General features: G+C 42.9%; 1 protein-coding gene across 2 annotated transcripts in view; it reads left to right on the top strand.

Moving 5' to 3' along the window:
- Positions 1–5,965: 5,965 nt before the first annotated feature.
- The window catches only part of arid1ab (AT-rich interactive domain 1Ab), a 121,152-nt gene continuing 107,999 nt past the window's right edge, over positions 5,966–19,118 (top strand). For both annotated transcript variants that reach the window (XM_059954678.1, XM_059954679.1), the window contains exon 1: positions 5,966–7,341. In XM_059954678.1, the coding sequence (XP_059810661.1) occupies positions 6,346–7,341 (996 nt within the window). In that variant the 5' untranslated portion in view covers positions 5,966–6,345. The remainder of the gene's footprint in view (positions 7,342–19,118) is intronic.

The following is a 19,118-nucleotide window of genomic DNA, read 5'->3' on the forward strand; positions in this document are numbered from 1 at the left end:
GCGTCACTCGATGGACATAGTCAATCTATGTAAATAAGCTATCTTATGTATATATATTTATTGTGCTTTTTTATGACTATGTTCTTTATCATAGCGTGCTTTTTATATGCTGCATCGGATCCAGAGTAACAATTATTTCATTCTCCTTACATTTGTGTACTGGAAATGAAATTATACAATCTTGAATCTTGACCTGGAAATTTATGTAGCTGTGTTTATTGACTCTGGAAAAAGAGGCAAGAGGGCTAATATCTGTGCCCACAGCAAAATGCTGTTAATACAGAGATGGTGTCAATTTTATCAGAAAAACTAAATCAGTTCATATATCAGACGGAACAGGACATATGGCTAATTTAGAAACACCTTCCCTCAATAAAGGCAGTGAATGGATTTGTGCATAAAATCAATCTTAGTTTTCCACAGCAATGGGTTCACCAACTTTGATTGACAGTGGAATTACACAATAATCTATACTCTGTGTTGGAGTACAATTGTCATTATATGCAGCCTATCTGTATTTGTTTTCGTGGATTTGATTTGAATGAATTTCTAAGCTCCGGAAACTGAACGATGCTATGTGTGGTCATGATCCTGGTGCAGCACCAGTGCTGGAACCAAGTTAAAGTGAGCCAGCAGCTACATTTGTTCACTGGTCATGAGTAGGGAGCGCTTGTGTACTTAGATTTGGTTTGCTGATCCAATTAAATGCTGGTGGGAGCTGGTGGGTATGGGTTTGGGGAGTTGAGGCAGGCGCAGGTAAAATTTGTTGGTGATTATCCACCATTGACATTATTTATCTGCTGAAATCACACTGCTTTTATTGGGAGAAGTTGCTCCAGTTTGGTCAGACCTTCTGTTTGTTCTGATCGTTAAGTAGGCTTTGTTGTTCTGACAAAATTAACTGAGGGATGAAGCAGGGTCCGGGGAACCAGAGGCAGAGGTTTTAATGGAGGGTGAGAGGTCCTTGAATACACTGGAGGTACCTGCCCCTCCCAGATTCATAATAAGGGAAGTCAGACTGTTCAAATGTATATTTCACGATGCATCTAGCCATGGACAATCTGAACAATGTTGATGAGGCTGCTAAGGTCTCACTGTATCTGACGACCTGTGATCTGCTTCGGAGACTGACATCAGGAGGGCGAACCCTCACAAGGTGTCAGGTTATGACAGTGTGCCTGGCAGAGTGCTGAACACCCATGCTGACCAACTGGCCAGAGAGTTCAAGGTCATCCCCGATCCCTCACTGCTGCAGTCTGAGGTCCCCACCTGCATCTATCATGCCAGTACCCAGGAAGAGCAGGGTGAGCTGTTTCAGTGACTACCGTCCAGCAGCGATCACATCTACTGTGATGAACTGCTTTGAGAAGTTGGACTAATTCCTGAAATTTGCCTGAAGAAGAACTAATTGAGAAGTTGGACTAATTCCTGAAATTTGCCTGAAGAAGAACTAATTCCTGAAATTTGCCCACTGCCACGGCAGATACAATCTCACTAGCTTAGCAACTGGTCAGAGCTTTTGAGGCATTCCATTGTCCTTGGACAACGGAAGCAGATCTGTAGACAATATTCAACCTGCATTCTCCTTAACTGATCTGGAGTGCACCCTATATTGTCACTACAACTTGACAGCCATTAGACCCTTTCCATTAATATTGGGTCCTCATGCCTTTACTTCATCCACTTCTCCTTTCCCACTTTCACCATCTCTTCTAAATATCCTGGAGTATTCAGCGTCGAACCTTGAACATTTTGCTGCTCGGTTGCACCAATTCATTTCTTCTTGTGTGATAAAATTATTTATTGTATTCCATTATAATGAGCTTTCATAGAAAGTCTTCAAACCTGTCTATTTTTTACTCTCTTCTAATTGGAGGAACATTCTAATGTTTTTATACTCTGATCTTTCAAAAAAAAACCCTCTATTGTCATTACCCTTTTGTCTCCTTGGACTATAAGCCATTCCCATTTACTTTCAGAATTTCTCCTGCATTGTGAATCTGTGGAATTATTTGTCACAGATGATTGTGAAGACAATTAATTGGGCATATGTATTTAAAGCGAAGATTGATAGGTTCTCGCTGAGTAAGGATGTCACAGGTTATGGGGAGAAACCGGGAGAATGGGACTGAGAGAGAAAATCAAATGGTGGAGAAGACTTGATGGGCCAAATAGCCCAACGCTGCCCCTTGTCTTATTGTCTTGTAGTCTTAAATATAAGGGTATAAGGAGAGTTTTCACCTTGTAACATAATCTGAACAGGATAATAAGAAAAAGGAATAATTAAATAACGTGTTGGTAAATAAGTGAATAAGATAGGAACCATGAAGGGATATTAAACCTGTATCAAAAAGTTAGACCGCAGTTGGGAATAACTGGACAGTTTGAGTGACAATGTTATAAGGATGAACTGGGAAAAATGAACTAACAATTTACTGGACCTGAGAGGGGATAATAGTCAGGAAAAATTGTGAGCATTGGAATTCCCCCTTCTCTTAAGCCTCCTGATCAGCTCCTGGCAATTCTTCTCTCTGCCAAATGATATTTTTGTTTTATTTTTAATTGAGATACAGCATGGATTAGGTCCTTCTGGTCCTTTGAGCCGCGCTGCCCAGCAGTCCCCCGATTTAACCCTAGCAAATTTAACCTGCCAACCGGTACGTCTTTGGACTGTGGGAGGAAACCCATGTGGTCATGGGGAGAACGTACAAACTCCTTACAGGCAGCAGTGGGAACTGAACCCTGGTTGCCTGTACAGTGAAGCGTTGTGCTAACCACTACGCTACCCTGGTGCCCTTCTCCATCCCTTCCAGACTCTCCCTTTACTGCCAGCTTCCTCTCTCTCTTGTCTCTGATCAGAAATACAAGGAGGTGAACGAGGCTATAAAAATCACTCCATTCCACTCCCTGAACTGTTTTTACCTGTCTTTGGTAAATCACAGTTACAGAGCACCTGTAAATATATTTTGCAATATGCATGTTATCACTTCAGTCTGGGGTCTCACCACTCCCCTTCTCCCCTTTATACTGGCCATCTCCCCTCTCAGCTCTCAATTCTAATGTAGGGGCTGAACCCGAAACATTTACATTTTCTTTCCCCACAGCTTCTGCTCAGCCTGCGGAGATCCTCCAGTAGATTGTTCCTTGCTGTTCATTACTCTACTTGATAAAGTTCAACACAAACCAGGGCTGAGAGGGAAAATGGATCACCCATGATGAAATGGTGGAGCAGACTCACTGGGCCAAATGGCCTAATTCTGCTCCTATATCTTAACTTCTTAAAGTCAGTTAGTTCAATCATGCCACCCTAACGCAAGGTAGATTAAACATTTTAATACAGAGATTTGTACAAGTAAACATAAAAGACTCTTGGCACTAAACTGTAGATGAGAAGAGGAGCTATCCCCAGTGTCCAGGCCAATAAGAATCTTGAAAGAAGAATTCTTGTTTTCAATACGATTTTAGTTATATTGTGCATCCATAATTTAGTAATCCTCAAAGAGGACCACAACCTTGTCATGGTTTGGAGGCTTGTGTGCCTCAATGACTCAAGAGAGTATTGTTGGCTGGAGTCTGGGCTTTATGCTTTGGCTCTTGGTAGGGTCACCCATGCCAAACAGATCAAAAGGTAGAGGTCAGACTAAGAGTGGTACACGATCCTCCAGGTTTGGGGGTTCAGTTCAGAGTTAACAACCCTGACTGGTCAAACGAAATTGTTATGGAAACAGCAATGGAGAATCCTTCAACATCTGTGCACAATGCTATTTCTGAGTCTCCACCTGGGACTTGCATGACTGACAGTGGTGAAAGAATGAAGGATGAAGGAAACCCCGAACACCACCAGAGATGGAGGACCTTCATTGCTGCCTGAAATGCTGGCAATGTGACAGGCAGTAAGTAATAATTTAATAATGTATTCAGGCTATCCCACAAATCGAGAAACTAGCTTTGGTATGGCCTCTAACCTTTCTGCAGAAAGCCCTCACTTCAATTTTAGATCCTTTCTTACTCAGTATTCATACCAAATACATGTTAACATCCAAGAGAAATGAACTGGCCTGTGCAGTTCTCTATTATAATAAAATCTGATATCGGCAGATACATTAGGGGCCTTTAGGAGACTGTTAGGCAACTGGATGAAAGGGAAAATGGAGGGTATGTGGGAGGGAAGGGTTAGTTTGATCTTGGAGTGGGTTAAAGCGTTGGTGGAACATTGTACTGTGTTGTTCTATGTTCTGTTCTTTCCTCTAGAAAGGAGTGTGATCAGAAGGAAAATGATACCATGAAAGAGCTAATTGAGTAAACGTACTGAAGATGTTTCCTCCCATTAGGGAATCTGAAACTATGGATCATTGTGATAAGATAATCAATAAGTACATCATGGAACCTAAGTGAAATTTCTCTTTTCTGGAGAACAGTTGAAACAGCTAAAGTGATTGTTCTGGACAGGTAAAAAGGAACTGGCTACTATAGGAGAGTAAGGAATGGAAGATCATGCTCATAACAAGAGATAAAATAGTGTGGAAAAACTTCTGTGGTATAAAAACAATAGTAGAGACCAAGGGGGGCAAATCATCTGCATCTGCACTGTAAAACACTATATCGTTCAAATTAATTCAGTATTTATCAACTCTGTACAAGGGTCTGGCTTTTTTTCCTTTCATTCAGATACTGACAGGCCAGGAAACTGATTGCTTTAAATGGTAAGGCATTATAAATTTTTGAGTGGCCGGGTGGAGATACATTTCTACCAAAGGAGGTGTAAGGTGCTCCTTCCCTCCACTAGCCTGCAGGCCACCCTTGGGCAAGGTGTAGCACCTGCTTAGGTGATGGTTATGTGACCACTGACGCCAGGTAGACAATCTCTGAAGAGTATTGATAATGGCTGGCGTCACCCATCTTGTAAAGACACTGCCCAGAAGGCAATGGCAAACCACTTCTGTAGAAAATATTGCCAAGAGCAATCATGATCATGGAAAGATCATGACCATGTCATACATAATGATAGACTATAAATTTACAGCTTTCCGGCTTCCCACTTTCTGGAAGAGAAGGTGGACAATCTCATCATGTTTAAGATGGCAACACACACAAAATGCTGGTGGAACACAGCAGGCCAGGCAGCATCTATAGGAAGAAGCGCTGTCGACGGTTTGGGCCGAGACCCTTCGTCAGGAATTTCCAGCATCTGCAGATTTCCTCCTGTTTGCATGTTTAAGATGGATCCGGTTGTGTTAATCAACAAAGTCTGCAGGTTACCAGAGACTAGGAATGTAAGTGAACTGAACAAATTATTATTTTTGGCCAACATTAATCAGATTGTCCAAGTGGATTCTTCTGTGCTGCAAGTTCCTTTCCTTTAGCATATCATACCGTTCAAAGATTATGATACATCTTAGCTCCATGAACACGAGGCTCCATGGTGACACGAGACTTGCCTGTCAAATGTACATTTCTCAACTTTGTTCTTTTATTTCCCGCTGTAGACCTCAAACCCTACGTGTTGTTTTGCTGCAGGGAGCTTCAAATTTACACTACCCTTAACGTGTGCGAAAAAAAACTGTGCCTCCCAATGTCATTCCCGAGAGGCTTTGTTGTAATCCTTGCTTTGAGCTGCCAAGTTCTGCCTGTGTGGATTTAGAACTTAAACTCGATCAGTACCTGCGGTTTAGTGGAGATAGTTCTTTTTGTGTGAGAACAGAATCCCTTGAAGGTGGTGGGAGGAGGATGGGGGAAGGAAGGAACGAGCCTGTCGTTTGGAAGTAAGTGTGTGTGTGTTTGAGGCAGAGATCGGTGGGGGGAGGGGAGGGATGGAGTGATGAGTGATTGACAGGGACTGGCCACGCCCCGGACTCGGAGCCCGCCTCCGGACCGAGGCTCCTCCCCCCGGGCCTAGTCCCCGCCCCCGGATGTCTCCACCCCCAGACCTGGCTCCGCTCCCCCATCCCTCCCCCTCCCGCTCCGCTCCAGGTTTTGCCGCCGCCCCCTACACAACATGGCTAGTAGTTCTGTCAGACCGCGTGTTGCGCTGGGCCCGAGGCTCCGTTAGACGGGCTCGGACTGCTGTGCTCACCCACACCCCAGCCATGCGGAGCGGCAGCGACAGCGGCACCGCCGGCCTGTGAGCAGCAGCAGCAGCAGCGGCGCCGCCGCCGAGGGCGAGCCCAGCAGCTGAGAGTCGGCGGGCGGAGCGCGGACGCCGAGCGGAGCCGGGATCGGGAGTTGGGGCCGCCAGGCCGGCCACGGGAGACAGCGACACACACCGAGAGCGAGCGAGCGAGGCGAGGCGGCGGCGGCGGCGGCGGCGGCGGGGGGGGGGAGGGATCGCGCGGAGCGGCGGGCAGGATGGCCGCTCCGGTCAGCGCCCTCAGAGACAGCGATATCGGCCAGGCCAAGGCCGGCGATCTGGCGGCGTTGAAGTCGGGAAGTGGGCCCGGCCCCACCGCCGAGCAGGAACATCACTTGCCAGGCAATGGCTCGGAGTCGGGTTCCGGCGCCAGGGACGCCTTCAGCAACCACAGGTTGAGCGCGGCTACGGGACCCGGCGAACACAGCGACGAGGACAACAGCCACCAGCCGCACGGCGAGCCGGATGGTGCCGCCTCGGAACACAGTAACGGCGGAGCGGGATCCGTGGAGCCGGAGCCTGGCCGGGCCGCCGCGGGCAGCCTAGGCCTCCTGACCAGCGACCAGCGTTTCGACCATTCCAACAACAACGGCGGAGGCTCTGGGCCCATGGCCAACGCGAACCCCGCGCCTAGCCCGGGCCCAGCCGCCGTGCCGGCCGCTGGCTACGGTTACAACCATTACCGGGGCCCGTTTCACCAACATGGCGGACAACAAAGCCCCGGCATGGGGGCAGCGCTGCACACCGGCGGCCTTGACTCCTTCCAGCCCAATTCACACGAGGCCTTCGGCCACTACAACAATTACACTGCGGCTTATCCGGCCCGCAGCGGCTACACCAACCAAGGCTACGGCCTCAACTCGCCGCGGGCCGGAGCGGCCGGGCCCAAAGCCTCGGCCTCGAATATGGCCCCGAGTTTCCAGCGGTTTGGAGGGCAGCACCAGCAGCCGGCGCCCGCCCCAGGCCTCCAGCAACAATCGCAGACGGCTTCTAGCACCCCGACCCTCAACCAACTGCTCACCTCGCCGAGTGGAGCGCGGGCCTTCACTAACTATAACCAAGCCCACCAGGACTATAATAGCAACCAAGAACTGGCTAAGGGAGGCGAGTTGGGCGGACAGTACGCGAGCGCAGGCTGGGCAGCAGCGCAACAAAGAATACACCATCCGCCCATCAGTCCCGGCAACAGCGGGCAGCCCTTGCTCAGGACCCAGGTAAAAAAAAATAACTAGTAGTTAACTAGTGTATCTCGGGGCGTTGAGTGGTTGTTCCTCTGTAGGGAATTGGTTGGTGGTGGTTGTGTGAGAGAGGGGGATCGGGCCTTGATTGTGTATCTCGCTCAGTACAAAGAATTCGCTCTAAAATGGCCGGCTTTGTGCGACTGGAGCTGCAGCTCTCGGTATAAATTATGTAAAGTGAGGCTTGAACCCGAGCGGAGCGGCACATCCTGAACCCACAACCCCAGATTGTCTGCGCACACCACCCCGAGCACTCCCCACACATCGACGCTCGTTTTCCTAACCTTATCCTTGGTGGTCCCTATCCTCTTCCCCCCCCCCCCCATCGAAACTCCCCTATTTCCTGGTCCAAACTTCCTACTACCATTTACCCCTCTGCTTCCACCAGCGACTCCCTCCCTAATTTTGGCTTTGTTATTCACCCTCTTCTTACACATTCTCTTCCCACGTGTGCATTTCCTCTAACAATCAAACTTATCTTTCCATCATACCCCATACTTCTATGTAGGCCCGTGGCTTTTTCTATCACTGTCTTCTTGCCCCTAATCAAGCCTTCTCCTTTTTTGGCTCTTGCCCTTCGTTGGGAGCAAGGAGAGGTCCTTTGCCCGCCAACTCTTCTGGCACAACTCCATATCCACTGCTCATGATCTTGTTCAGCTTTGATCTCTACTTCTCATTCTCCCATTCCCATTCACTCATTTTCTTTGTTCCTGTAATTCATGGCAACTCAGGAATCCCTCGGCTCAACCATCTATTCCTGGCAACTCCCTCTACTTTAACCCAATTTGGGCAACATTTCTATTTGCAACTGATGAGCACTGATATACTCCCACCTCTGGTCGATTCCTCTTTTGTCCTCCATTTCCCCTGCACTTGTTCCTGCTCGCCTGTATCCAGCTTCACAACTGTCACTGTTCTGGCCCTCAGCATGCAGGTAACCTCATTGGTCTGTTTCAGAGAATCCCTTGGTAAACCTTCTTCCACAGTTAGTTACCTAATAATCTGCTTTCTCTGAGCTTTGTTCCCACCCCCTTGTGCTCAATCCTGTTGCTGCAATCTAACGATCTTCATCTTGGATTTTCTGACTCCCAGAGACTCTTCCACTCATTTTAACCATGTCCTCTTGTCAGTGCATGGCCCCCTTCCTGCTATTGGTAGTCCATCTATTGCATCCACCACACATTTGTCCATGTAGCTTAATGTACCACCCTTCATGCCTTGGTCAGTATTGGCCTGTGCCTTGTCCTTGCAGAGGGATAGCTTCCCATTGGCCCTTTTGTTCTTTCCTTCTTCCCAGTGATCTCAACTTGTTTGTTCCCAAATCTCCAGACAAACCAGGAACTCTTCTAGTGGACCTCCCTACATTAACCTTATTTATTAGAGCAATATCTGTGCTGTGGTGTTATGGAGCTTTCTAGAAAGCCTCTCCTGTATTAAGATAACTCCTGAGTTTTGCCTCTACTCCATCTGGCACCTTGTTCTTGCTGATCTTGTCTTTTCCTGTTTGCCTGACTTGCTCCTGGTGACAGTTCTTCCAGCTTATTTCCCCTTTTCTGTGTCCTGCCCTCACCACCCATTGTCCATTCCTGTAGATACTGAAAGAGGAAAACAAATTTGAGGTTCAATGTATCCAAATTGATAATTCCTAAAGATCTCTTCACTTGTATCCTAGAGTTTTGACAAAGGTGGCTGTAGAGATGTGAATACTCAGCATGACACCTTCTAAAATTCTGTGAATTCTCGGAAGAATGTTGGAGTGTAGTTAAGGGGAACCTTCCTTCTCCCATTTAAAGAAAAGGGAGCAAGGCAAAAAGGAGAGCTACCAGCATGTTACCCTGATGATTGTAGTTGGGAAAAGGCTAAAATCTGTCATAAAATATCTGATTTTAAAGCATTTAGAAAATATTAACATGATTATGTAGGGTTGGTGTAGATTTCTAAAAGAGTAATTTGTTTAATCATTTAGAGTTTGCTGAGTATGTATCTAGATGGGATGGTGAGCAAGGTTGATGTAGTGCATTTTTATCTTGATAATGTCTCATAAGAGGTAAGTGAACGAGGGTTGATGCAATTGGGATGATATAACAAATAGAAATGGACTATTCTCAGGTTAAATGGGTATTGCAGGAATTGGTGCTTTGGCTCAACTATTTGCAAACTCATTTGGTTGAGGGGACTTGGGATTTCCAAGTTGCTGCTGACCAAAAAAAAAAGCCATTGAGGGTTCAGCAGTTTCAGAGGACGTTGAAAAGCTAACTAAGTAACAACATGGTAGATAAAGTCCAGGGTGTGGAATACCATGAGGTCCTCTATTTTGAGATTAACACACACTTTTAAAAAAAAATGGTGGATGTTTGGGAAATGTTGCTGTTTAAAGGGACCTGGATGTCCTTGAACACTAGTTACTTAACATTAGCATGCAGGTGCAGGAGGTAAATGGCACATTAGCCTTAACTGTTGTGGTCAAATGCTCAAGTCATAAAGATGTCTTACTGCAATTATATAGGGCCTTTCTGCATTCACATCTGAAGTCAGTGCAATTTTGGTTTACTTACCTAAAACAGATAGATGACCTACAGAGGGACTGCTGCAAAAAAAGATCACCACACTTCTGTATGAATGAGAGATTTAAGTTGGACCTCTCCTCACTTCCCGAAACTGGAGCAGAACCCTCCATGAAGCATACTGAATCTTTAGGTTCCTTGGGTTAGATGCAGAAAAGATAAACCGTGATTAAGGAACCAAACCGTGTGCCACATTCTCAAGTAGGCAGTAGGCCTTTTAGAACTGAAATGGTGAGAAATGAGCTTAGCCCAAAAGAGGGTGAATCTGGAGGGCTGTGGGCATTCAGTAATTTGATCAGTATTTTCAATACTATTGATAACTTTCTCAAGGTTAAGTGAAACGGGATGTGGAGAATACAGCAAGAAAATGATATTTGAGGGCAAGAAAAACCCTCAAGATCAGACCAAATGACCCTCCCCTAATCCCCTTTAAAAGTCTCTGTTGATGTATACTTTCAGGATTGAAGTTGCAGGTAGAATGAGGATCAAGTTTATTATCACTGACCTCTGTCGTGAAATTTGTTGCTTTGCAGCAGCTGTACGCTGCAAGATATATAAAAATCATTAAAAGTTCATGTGTTCATGTTCACGTTCAGTAGCAGACCCCCTGTCAGAGCAGTGTTCAGACGTGGTGTCTACCCTGTAAATTGGATCCATAGTTGTATCCAGTGTATGATTTTTTAAAAACTGACATCTGTAGGAAATAAACCCTGAGGTCATTCAACTCCAGTAGTTGAGTCAGTGTTCGTTCCCAGGAGGAGTGTCTTGATATTTCAGTGCTCACATTTTGAGATATTGATTGGAATTTTTTGATTAACTACATTTTGAAGGGTTTTATTTTCCTTTTTAGGACAGGTGAGCTATTTTGAATTTTCTGAAAGGGAAGATGGTTTCATTGGAGAATCAGAAATCTAATTTTGATCAGATTCTGGCCCTAATCCAAAATGATGTTGAATGGCAATATTGAAACAGTACTCTTGATAATTATTACACCTACAGTTCTATATTGATAATCTATAGCAAAATTCTCTTATTAACTTATCATATTTCAGTATGTCAGGATTCTTCCTGAGTTGAGGCCGAACAGGAATAATAACCTGATCTTTTCGGTCAGTGTCTCTTGCTGGGTACTTTGGTGGTGTGTTGACATGGGGTGTTGGCATTGTTTGCTAGGCTGGCGTTTATTTGCAATTTCTAATTGCCAGAGACTGAGTGGCTTGCTAGATCAAGATCTAGCATGATTTGTGGTATTATCTACTGTTGTTATTTATGATCTAGTTCACATTGCACAACCACATTTAATTAGGAAGCAATTTTTTTTTGTATACATCATGAGTCAAAACTAAACCAAAAGTTGGAAATCTAAAGTAAAACAGAAAATGCTAAAAATACTCAGTGAGATTGGCTAGAAACTGCAGAGAGTGAAACAGAGGTGTGTTGTCAGGGTGATGATTCTGAACTGTAGGTGAACTTCGACAGGTGAGGGGAAGGCAGAAAATGATATTTAAAGATGGATTGAAGGTGAGAAAATAGTTGGGTGTAAAGTGAGTTTTTCAGAGATTGAAAATGAATAAGGGAATTTATTTCTAGGACTGTTTCTCTTCCTTTTTAAATCATTGGATTTGAAGGAAATGGTTTCTGAATCTGTATTCTAAATTGGCAGAATAGTTCTAAGGATCAATAAAATTGCAAGATTTTTGTTGATTAGTTATGAAAAAGAACACAAACAGCAGGTGGATTTAAACTTTATTAAATACATTTAAATTTATGGCGTGATTTGGAAATATGGGAATTTTTGTTGAGAAGACAATGGTCATGGATTGAGTTAAATTTAAAATGAAATGTAATGACTAGTTCTATGGTATAAGGGAGGAATGCGAGATCTCTAAAATAGAGCTGATCCCTCCACCCCCACCATGCTTTATGGCCATTTGGATTACAGAAATTTACCTTTGCAGAATTCACAAATTACTACCCCAGAACTTGAAATGGAATAAAATTTGCTTTCACAGAATTTGGTTGGGAGTAGAGGGGCCAGAAGTAAGTAAATCATTATTTTTAAAGTAATGCATTATTCCTTGACATAATTTGCATTATAGAAAATCATAATGTGACCTGTTCTCTGGGTCCATAAACTCCTTTAAGGTGATGGTCTCCTGTAACCTCAGTTTTGGGCTATATATTGTAAAAAGACTAGCGTATAGAGCAGTTTCAGCATCTAAATATGAAAATGAGATTTATAAAATGTTTTAAGAGTAGAGGAATTAGTAACATAGTTTGAGAGAGTTTTAAAATTATGCACAATAATGTTGAATAATAAAAACAAATGGTTTTCAGTGGCTGTGTGTGTGTGTGGGGGGGGGGGGTTTGTGTTGTGGAACCTTAAGTAAAGAAATTTGATACAAAGTTTGGGAAAGATTCAAAATTCAAGATTGTTCAATGTCATTTCCTGTATGCATGTGTAAGAAAAATGAACTAATTCTCCAGACCTGATGCATCACAAAACTACCACAAAAATAAAGAACACAACAATGATAATTGCACAATAAATAGATAAGATAGCTTAAATACATTGATTATGTGTCCATAAAGTGACACCAGGCTGTACGTAAGCTGACTGACGGGAAATAATAAAAGTAATGGTGGATTTTGGTGGGTGGGGGTGATCAGCCATACTGCTTGGGGAAGGTGACTGAATCTGGTGGTACTTAGTCTCTTCCCTAATGAGAATGGATCAAAAAGTCCATGAGCAGGGTGTGTGGGATCCCTCAGAATGTAACTGGCCCTTATCCAGCACCTTTCTGTGTATATATTTCCTTGATGGCTGGTAGGGTAGTGCCCGTGATGCATTGGGCGGTTTGGATTATCCATTGTAGACATCCCTGTTCGCCACAGTGCAGTTTCCGTACCAAGGAATGCTGCTGCTTGTTCGGATGATCTCTACTGTGCATCTATAGAATGATGTGCCTATAGATGTGCAAAGTCCAGTTTTCTTCAGTCTCCACAGAAAATGGAGGCATTAGTGAGCTTTTTTGACTATGTAGGATGTGTTCTGAGGCCATGCCCATGTGTGATTGTGATTGAAGAAAAAATGGTCAATGTTTAAGATAGTAGAGGAAATGGGGGATGAGCATGCTGTTGGGATATCATTTATTTTCCACAGACATCTCAGTTGAATATCACCTTAATTGCTCCCATCAAGTTCAATACCATTACTTGTCACCTCATTCATTGCTTGTAATACCCTCCGCCCACATTTCCTCTTTGCAGTCTTGCATTTTTCTGTGGCTAAAAAAATACTCCCTTCCAGTTCACTTAACAGCTGTCCTATTTAAACACTCAATTGTCTAGCCTTTGGCCTTCGATTTGCCACAATGTTTCCACAGCTATGGATCTGTTTAATCAAAATTTCGCTTTCATCTTTGTTCTGGACCACGTTAACATTATTACTCTGTCACCCTGGTTATTTTTCTTGGCGAGGCATTTTATCGTTTGCTCAAGTTAAAAATGGAGACTTGAATCGATACCCTGGGGAACTAGCTTAGTCACTCAGTGTCAGATCTTAACTAATCAGGTGAAGTTTGCTGCCATTTGGACAAACCATTCACAATACTAGGATCTTCATGCAGTACAAAGGTAGTCCTTGGCTTCCTTTCTCTATTGCATTCTGTCAACTTAAACCCTTTACCATTCTTGTTCCCACTTGCAAGTGGGATGAACTTGGCTTTCTTCCTCTCGCTCGCTTTAGGTCGCATCTGGAAATTCCAGTTGGTGGACAATTTCCCTCCACCCTGCTCTGACATACTGGGAAATCATATACTCGGCAGGTTACAGCAGTGGTTTGCCTTTGCCTCCTGCCGGGTGAGTTTAAAGAGATCACCATCTCTTGCAATGGATGACCAGGATGTCTAAGTGCCTTGTCGTGCTCATAGCGCTCCACTAATGCCTGCTGGCCTGCCTTCTTGACCGTTGGACCATTAATCAGTCTCCTCTGTTCCATCTGCCAGGGCCAGACTTCACATGCTGGGATAGGCAAACCCTGTACCTCACCGAGGGTAGAAGACCCTTTGGCTACCCTCTCCTGGTTTGGCCTGTCTGCCGAGACGGTTTACCGGGTGTGGCTGCTGTGCAAGGACAAATCCCCATCCCATTCCATTCTACCCCAGTTTCCAGTAGTCGTCTTTCCCCTGCTTCTGTATATTGCTCTGTAATCCTCTTTATTTACCTGTAGCCACTATTAACTGGTTTATCCACACTTCCAATGCATTTTCACCATCATTCAGCTGAAAGAGACTGCACATGTCTGGTTCAATTTTGATCACTGCCGTTATTGTCACTGTAAAACCAACAATGACATCCTTTTCCTCTGCACCATTATCTCTTGTGTTTCAATGGATGCATTCATGTTCTCATCTGTGCTGCAACTTGGCACATTTGAAAATGTGAAATCGGTTTGCACATGTATGTTGGGAGTCATTAGCGATGCAACACTGGTTTCACTTGACCCTTGTGTAAATCGACCGGCTGTTTTTCTCAAGGTGAGCAGTAATCATTGGGCCTTGTAAGAAGTGATCTAGCCACTGATTCCCTCACTCTCTGCATTTTCTGGAGGTGACCAGCTCTTCATCTTGAGCCAGAGTTATGTTTTGGAGCTCATGTTAGTACCATCATTAAAACCATATTTGCACCTACAGTCCTTACTTTAAGTCTTCAACTGTGGAAAGATGTACTTGTCTTTGTTATGTTTACCCTCAACTAGTTCAGTGCTGTAGCTGGCTGTCCTGATGTTCAGAAACTACTGTCCTACTTGCACCAGGCTTTACTTATTCTTCATTCTTGTGGAAAATAACTTGTAGTTAGTCCTAATTTTCAGTCCTGTTTTATCCTTCCTATTCTTGTCATCCAGTTATTTTGTTCCCCATTTCATCTGCCTCTTGCTCTTTCCCATATTTAGTTTTTCAGTAGTGTCTTTGCTTTCAGGAAATAAAACACTAATAACATGGAATTTCCTCCATGATCCTGTATTTTTTTTCTCTACTTAAAATCTCCCTTTTCAATCAGGGTTTTGGTCATTTTCTGTAATACCTGAAGGACAGTGGATGCTTAGTTTGGGGGTTGTTATGCCCATTTTCCCCCCTTTTCTATATTAATCTAGCTGAATTGGGAGGTAGAAAAGCCACCATTTTGTCTGTTTTCTGCTTGCTCGCTTTGAATTTTCTAGTGTTCCTCAATGTTTAGGAAATACTTACTTGTGGACTTGCCTTACGGATGGATGTTAGCACAATTGGAATGTGAAGATTTTTAGGCATTCATGCATACCAAACAAATGTACTTAGATGCTGAGTTACTCCTTTACATCTTGCATGTACTCATGTCAAGCATGTAAAAAAGATCATGCAAAGAAAAGATTAGATGCTGCCCCCTAAATTGAAACATTTCATCTCTGCAGGTATCTGCCTTAATAAAAGGTGGCAAATAGGGCTGGTAAAACCATGGATCTGAAGATGTAGAACCAAGAGGTGTACAGCACAGGAACAGGCCATTCAGCCCACAATGTTGTGTCAAACCAGCTAAAAAGCAAATCAAAAACACCTAAACACTAATCCCTCCTACCTACACCATGTCCATATCCCTCCAACCTCCTTACATGCATGTGCCTATCCAAATGTCTCTTAAAAGCCTCTATTGTAGTTGCCTTTACCACCACACCAGGCAGTACATTCTAGGCATCCGTGACTCTGAGTGTGTGTGTGTGTATATATATATATAAAAAAAGAAGATGGAGGAAACTTCCCAATGAGGTACTTACTGATGTTTTGAAATGTTTTGTTTAAATAGTGAAGATAGCAGGATTGGTAAAACTGCTTAGAGCAGGGGTTCTCAACTTCTCAACCTGGGGTCCATGCATAAAAAAAGTTGGGAACCCTTGGTTTAGGGACAGTGGAGTGGAAATGAAGATATGAGTGATGGGATTGTGTAGATCTGTTTTGATAATTTTTCTTTTGTGATTGTTATTATTGAATTGTTTCCTTAGTCTTTACTGAATGCACAAAACACTGGAGTTTGGCTGCAGCTATCTTTCTAATAGTACTTAAGTAATTTTAAGCATACAGAATTTTTAAGGTTTGATACAGATTTGTTGATTTCCCATGGATGGTATAAGTAGTAATCTCATTCTAAATAAAAATAAACTGTTGACTTCATAGAGAATGCAGTGAATCTTTACATTTCTGTACCTGAAAGATCAGTGGAAGTAGAGTTGAGTACATTCCAAAAATATTAGGAAGGTTACATTGGGGTATAATTTTCCCATGATCACATTAAAATGGCAGAGCAAATACAATGTCAGAATAGCCTATCCCTGCTCCTATTTCTGTTGCCATCATATTATTGGGCCAGTCATCTGTCAGTGCAGTCTACCCAATATTCCTGTGAGGAATTTTTAATCACTTGTTAAGAACACAAAACAATCAGCTATTTCTTTTGTCCCCTTTTCCATCTGCATTTCAGTTTCTGTACTCATGAGGTGGTTGTTGCTATGTTTGAAGGGTATGGTCAGTATTAGTCACTTTTTGAGGCTTTCTGCAGAAAAATGTCTAAACTATTGTTTATTCACTTTTTATTGGTTTGAAATAATTGATGTCCAATAATGTAGCTATTTTGTGTAATATTAATTTAAATTTAACCTCTGAATTAGTAGACCAGGTTGTACTCAGTTTATGTACATTGGGTGTTGAATGGAATACTTTTGCCTCCCAACTCTGGTCTCATATTCAACCTGTGATGAGTTGGTGCCAGTAGATAAGCATATATGACTTGGGATCTTGAGGTCATCCAAGCATCTTTATCCAATCACAGTCAAAATTGGGAGAGGAGTTGCTGGGAATTGTAGGCTGCTCATGAATATTTGGGGGAAGAAAGGACATTGGTTAAGTTAGCACATTTAACAGGTTGGAAACATTATCTCAATGAGGTGCTCTTTAAGCATAGATATTCTTACTATTGAGGAAGTGTGGGAGTTATTTTGTACACTGTAAATGACTAGATAGCAGCATAATGATGACTGGGTAACCTATGCCCCTTTCTGTCACAGGAACTGATCTTCCTGCTTTGAGAAAAGACAACTGAGACAATAAATTGTCTGAAGGTGCAAAAGAATAAAGTTTTACAAAAAAACTGTGCTGCAGAAATTATATATAGCCTCAAGGCAACCACCTACTAGGCACGCTGCGGTTAGTGCGCCGCTATTATAGCTCGGGCATCGGAGTTCTGAGTTTAATTCCAGCGTTCTCTGTAAGCCAGGTTGCATGTTCTTTCTTGTGTGTGTGTGTGTGTGTGTGTGGATTTCCTCTGGGTGCTCTGGTTTCCTCCCATAGTTCAAAGAGGTACCAGTTGGTAGGTTAATTGGTCATTGTAAATAGTACCGTGATTAGGCTAGGGTTAAATTAGGTGTTGCTGGGCAGTGCAGCTCTTCTGCACTATATCTCTAAATAAAATAAACCTTTTGCTTTAGCCATGAAAATTCCCCAGGCAGCATATGTACAGTGAACATTCTTGCTGCATTGACTGTTATTTACCAAGCTGTCCAGGTCTGTCTCATCACTCTCATTCTCCAAGTCCCTCTTGTAATTGCAGCATTCATTCACTTGTAATATTCCTTGTACTTGGAAATGTTGCTTGTTAAATGTTATGGCTCTTTAAGAGTTTTGCCTGCTGGGTCACACGCTGATAACTGCAAACTTGTAGCACATTACTGTGAAGCAGTGTTAAGACTGTGTCAGTTTTATCCTGGCGTTATACAAGCGATCCAGCAGCTCTCAGTTGAAGCTTTTACTCTTAAGTATTCACAGGAAGGATAGGTTGATCAGCAAAATTGTTTAATGCCCAAAATATGCGATAGGTTTCGGATTTTAACCTGTTGGATTGGTGGTTCTGTGCCATGGCCCCTATCCTTTCCACGTCCCAGTTCAAAGTTTGAGAATATTTGTAAATACTTTATTGCTTTAACTAACTATTGTTCAGTGTGCTGTGCATTGCCTAACTGAGATGAGTGACTCTATGGTAGACATGACCATTATGTAATGAGTGGTCTGTCTGCTATTCAAGTGTAGATACTAGAATTTCTCTATTGAAACTTCCTCATGTCATGATTTTCACTTGCTGATAACTGGTGTTTGTAATAACTGTTTAGTCATTTATTGTTCAATGTGTGAGTGACTGACTGATCAGATTTCTCCTGAACAGTTTGAAGTTTTCCAGGCAAATAATCTTCAGTCTTCTACAACCACTGCAATGTACTTCATTGCAGTCACTCACTTTGACACACTTCCTGAATTTTTCTTTTCCATTTAATAGAAGTGCATATGGGTATATTCCTGGCTTGCCTGGCCCTTTATTTTCCACAAATGTTTCCTTTGTATCACCATTCACTCTTTATACTTGTTTTGACTTCAGTGAGATGAGTGCAGTTGCGCTGATTTAGAAATCGGGGCTAGGTTTATTAATTTGAATTATGCTATGTTCTGCTTATACCAGCTCTGTTGTGGAGGCTTGAAAAAAATACAGTGGACCAATCGGGACCAGTATATTTGGTTCAATTAAGCAGCTGCCCCGATTGGAATGGTTAAAAAGGTATTTAAAAAAGACAAACTACCATTTAACTGAGTAGCAAACTATGTATTTAAATAAAATGCATAAATTCAAACACTATCAATACTACTGCAGTACTATAAGATTGTGTATTAGTTCCTGATAATTATCGACGTATCCTGTGTATGCTGCCTCGTTCTTTTGATTGACTGTAAATGAACAAAATCAATGCAGACACCTCATGTAGATAATGGACTGCCTTCATACATTACTTTCTCCAAATTTTCATTTTCATTATAACATTCAAAACGCCTGTTTAAGATATTACCATGTCTCTTTACAGCAGTGGTGTCTGCCTCAAATATTTCTCCTTGAATGTGCAATTAGTTTCTCCAGTGAAACAGAACCTAGAGTATTTGAGTTCTTGATGGCAGGAAGCAAGGAATTAAATAGATATGGCACCTCCTATGGCACAAAGAAGGTGAATGTTGGTGGAGATGGAATGTTTGAACAGTTGTTTGGAGGGATTGGTCTCTTATTTGCTACTTATGAAGATATGTCTGCTTGGGAATACGTGTGAACAATGTTATCTACTTATGC

Source organism: Hypanus sabinus, chromosome 30, assembly GCF_030144855.1.
Source record: "Hypanus sabinus isolate sHypSab1 chromosome 30, sHypSab1.hap1, whole genome shotgun sequence".
Lineage (NCBI taxonomy): Eukaryota > Metazoa > Chordata > Chondrichthyes > Myliobatiformes > Dasyatidae > Hypanus > Hypanus sabinus.